At 41.4% G+C, this 4669-nt stretch overlaps 1 protein-coding gene across 1 annotated transcript in view; it reads left to right on the top strand.

Moving 5' to 3' along the window:
* Nucleotides 1-1459: 1459 nt before the first annotated feature.
* The window catches only part of LOC107703761 (CMRF35-like molecule 1), a 20806-nt gene continuing 17596 nt past the window's right edge, over nt 1460-4669 (top strand). The window contains exons 1-2 of the mRNA XM_016506487.1: nt 1460-1508; nt 1666-1977. Coding sequence (XP_016361973.1) covers nt 1460-1508; nt 1666-1977 — 361 coding nt within the window. The remainder of the gene's footprint in view (nt 1509-1665; nt 1978-4669) is intronic.

Raw genomic sequence — 4669 nt, 5'->3', positions numbered from 1 at the left:
TTAATGAGATAATTAAGTGACTAAGTAAATGATGAGTGTGCATTAGTGATGAACACCTGCTGTTATTGAGAATTACAGAGGATCAGATGTTGATGTTTTATTGGTTGAAATGATGTCACCATCATGGAGATCAGTGTTTGCTTTAGTTGTAATATTTAAGTGAGTGGCTCCAACCTTGAATGAGGCCACGAGCTGCTGAATAGCAAGTGCACATTCTGGCACGACTAACGCTCTCATTTGGGCTGAGTCAAGAACTGTTCCAAGGAACGATAGCCGTTGGCTGGGGGAATTGCAGTGAATAACCTCATTTTATTATCCCCAGAACCCAGACTGGCACTCCAGGGATGGCCTGCCAGGCCTCAGCCCATGTGAAAAGGGGTTGGATTAATTAATTCAAGTGGCTAGTCGCCGTATGGGGACCCCACACTCAGAAGAGGAATTTTGCTCTCCTTTCAAAATGCTTTCAAAAAATGCTTCGCTAGACCTAATGCTCTCATAACGAGAGCAGTCAGCCCCCGTGCTCGCTGCCTCAGCATGGGTGTGGGCCAGACGCATCCAATATGAAGCTGTCAGTGATAATAATCATTAGTGACAGCATCTTCTTTTAATCCGCCTAAAAAGATCAAACCACTCATTAGAAGAGGAGTACTGATGATTTTTATGTGTAAACACTCAGGCAGATCAAAAGTGCTGCGCGCATTCTCTCAGATCCGCTTGTAGTGGACAAGGGGAGGGGCAGGGCCACATTCATTGAAGAAGACATGCCGCGAGCAAAGCAGAGCGAGACATGAACTCTCGTAGTGTGAGCGATCTGTCTCAGCGAGCGCAGCCAAAGCGTGGGCGCGGCCCAGGCGAGAGGCACATTCAAATACGAAGCTGTCAGCGCTATTGAATCATTGGTGACAGCGTTCTGCGCCGATCCTCACGTGTAAACACACTGGCGGATCAAAGAGTTGCGTGGAGTGTGATCCACGCGGTGGCTTTGCCGGCATTAAATCACTCATGCCTAATCGCTCATCCCCGTGAGTTCATTATTTCTTCCTCCGAGTAACTGGGAGGAGAGAAACACAAGAGCGGGGGAGGCTGGTCTCAGACGATCTTTGAGGTGAACATGCTGGATGTGTAGGTCCTGGGCTGGTGTGGTTTAGTCCAGTTACAAAACCTAAACTATATAAAAAATTATGACTTAAAATCTTGATTTCCATCTAACAAACACTCATATGTTATGAATCTGTTTAGATTAGTAATATAAACAGAGCGTGTGCTGTTTGTCAGAGTCAATAATGTGCTCTCTGAAGATGTCCTGAAGAGCTGATGTGGTCAGAGATACGGAAAGGGGAAGGAAATGTTAAATATAGTTGCAGACGCAGCATGCTTTTTCACTCAGTATGGAAGAGAAAGACCATAACGCTTGCAGACGCAAAATTTTTGTCTTATATTTAAGCAAAACGCATGTAAAATGTCCAGCATGTGTGTCGTTCTGCTCGTCTTTTCCAGCATCTGTACAGGTGAGTTTGAGACTCTGGGGGATTTTGTACAGAATTTGACAAGTTCTCTTGATTGTATTGTTATTACATGATGATTTTATATTATTATATTAGTCTGGTCTGATAATATTTCTTGCTCACACATAACAGCTCTGTATAATGATATTTCTGTTTTCAGTTGTTGCAGGTGCTCCAGTTACAGTCACAGGACACAGAGGACACAGACTTGACATCAGATGCCCATATGAATCTGGATATGGATCAAATTCAAAGTATTTTTGTAAAGGCAAGTGCAACTTTGCAAACATCATGGTTAAATCAGGATCTCCAGCTAAAGACCAGAGATTCTCTCTGACTGATGACACGACGGCCAGAGTTTTCACCATCACCGTCACTGATCTGAGAACAGAGGATGCAGGTCAATACTGGTCTGCTGTGAAGAGGATTTTAACAGATGTCTATTCAGAGATGTTGTTGCTCGTTAAACAGGGTAATGTGACTTAAACAAATGGACCTATAGTAGAAATGTACATTAAAAAACAAGTCAGTAACTACTCATTTATGTATGTGACTTTTCTCCTTTCTCTTTGGAGTGTTACAAGCTCTTGGTGGACAGTAGCCTACAATGCGTCTGTGGCACAAAGGCTGTTTCTATAAAGCTGGGCAGTTCCAACTTTTCAAGGACAGTCTGGCGCTTCTGACTCACAGCCTGTAAGTAAGTTTTTTATATTTAAATAATTTGCCACTGATGATTCAAATGCGAGTTTTGAGCAGTGTAGAGTAGGCTTGTTGTTTCTAAGATCACAAATGCAGATGTTTATATGAGGTTTATAGAGGTTTTATGTTTACGCAGCGGGATAAGCGACTCAACGTCTAAAAAGACAGTATACGTCATTATAATCAGTAATTATGTCCCCACTGGATGCAACAAATGCCTCATTTGTAATGGGTTTTATTGGTTTTGTCTCGTCCTGCTGGGAGACGGCATCACAGTATGGTGAGGGGCGTAACATTTCCGTCACACGTTCGAGGCATTCGGCCAATCACAATGCACTGGATAGCTGGCCAATCAGAGCACACCTCGCTTTTTTAGAACGATGAGCTTTGTAAAAATCAACGTGTTTCAGAAAGGCGGGGCATAGAGGAGAAACAATAATGGAAAATAATGTGTTTTTTTAACCTTAAACCGCATAAACACATTGCATTACACCAAATACACAAAATAATGTTCTTTTTAGCAACGTCATATGACCCTTTTAAGAAATTTTGGTTACATTAATTGTGTTGAGGTCAAATCGACCTCCATTGGTTTCCATGCAGTGTTAATTTCATCAACGAAGACGACGACGAAATATATTCGTTAACGAACATTTTTCTGTGACTAAGACGAGATGTTGACCAGCTAAAACTAATATCAGATGATAAAAACTATGACGAAATTTATGTACTGTCTTGTCCTTCAAAATGTGTGTCCCTGTCATTGGATTGCAATCGGATAAGGGGCGTTTGTATATCTAATCTCAGTATGGCAGCCGCAGTGGACGGATAGGCTACCAAAATGCGAACTAGCGATCTGAAACAATGGCCTCAGCACCCGAAGGGGTAGGGATAAGTTGACCAGATGTCCCGTTTTTCCCGGTAGTCACAATTCGTTGTCGATTAACTTAAAGTTAGTGAAGGAGGGATAGGCGGAATCGCGCTGATAGAAATGATCTCTCTTGCGCACGCTCCACTTCTTCAGTTCTCATATACAGCGCGCGATCAGTTCTCAGTGCTCAAATACATACACAGCAGTCCAAATATCTATCGTGTAGAGTATCTCACGTAAATACAGTTGGTTATTGATGAACGTAAACAGGTGGGTGAAAACTGAACATGTGTCAGTATTACATGCATGCCTTCCGTCTTAACCCTCTAAGCTGGTGCCGCCGTGCAAGGCGAGAGTGTTCACGAAGCACAAACAAGTGATCATTTCGACCCTTTGTCCAACTGGGATTGGGGTGGCAGGGGTGGACGTGGTCGTTGTGTCCATAGGAGAGCTGTTGCTAGAGGTAGAGGCAGCAGGGGTAGGAGAAATAGGGCTGGAAGTAGCACTAGCTCTTTGGATCCAGTCAGAGCGGCTCTGGATCCAGTGCCCCAAAGAGGTGGGAGTGGCCGCGGTACACGGTGCAGTCAGTGTGGGTCAGTGGTAGGTCTGTGCGCTGTGCTATGCAATGAGAGGTACCATACTCTCAATTGAGGATAAAAAGACAAAAAAAAAACATGCAAATAAGTTCAAACATCAATTTTATATCTACTATTTCCTGAATATTATGAAATTCAAGATGGACGCCCCTAATGACGTCATAATATGCAAATTAGACGAGTATATTTACACCCCACATAAACTTTCGGTCATGCCCAACATTTTTCTAATTTACAGTAGATCTCTATGTTTAAGCCCTTTCAAGCCACAAGCTTTTGAAATCTTGATGTCAAAATCCAGCATTTTTCCAAAAATCCCTGGCGCCTAAAAGGTTAAAGGGACAGCATTCTTAATTAAGTTACCTATCCGTGTCATTAATGTTAACCTACTGTATCTGAAAAATGAGTTTAATTTGTATTCTGCTTCTTTTTCTAAAATTATAAATTATATGTATTTAATTTATAATATATAAAAAATGAAAATTGTCATCATTTATTCAAGTTTTTCCAAATTCAATGACTAAAAGTTGACAAAAATGCAATGACTTTTCGTCGACTAAAACTATGAAAGACTCAAATTACTAAAATGTGACTAAGATTATTAAGCATTTTCGTCTCAAGATAAAGACTAAGACTAAATCAAAAATGCCTGTCAAAAGTAACACTGTTTCCATGCAGTTCACCAAAAATCTTCTGAATCATCCAAGGAGAATTTGCAGTTTCTTCATCTATTTGAATTTCAGTCAAAAAGTCTGTGAAATTATGTAATTGGTTGTTATATCTGTATTTCTCAGTAAGAGCTTCTCTAGACGTCTGACAGAAATAAAGTCAATCTGGTTAGTAATGAGTGAAGCTGCTGGGCAAAGCGCAGTGCCCTTAATGCATACTAAACCCACACTATCTCGAATACCGCTCCGGAGCGCTATTCAAGGCTTAGTGTATCCCATCATGCATCATGTTCTGGAAATAAATCGTGAGACTTTTTGCCGAGATCTCAC

The sequence above is a fragment of the Sinocyclocheilus anshuiensis genome, unplaced genomic scaffold (genome assembly GCF_001515605.1).
Source record: "Sinocyclocheilus anshuiensis isolate Anshui unplaced genomic scaffold, SAMN03320099.WGS_v1.1 scaffold274, whole genome shotgun sequence".
NCBI lineage: Eukaryota > Metazoa > Chordata > Actinopteri > Cypriniformes > Cyprinidae > Sinocyclocheilus > Sinocyclocheilus anshuiensis.
Note: the sequence above shows the minus strand (reverse complement) of the source record. Positions and strands in the feature narration are given on the sequence as shown.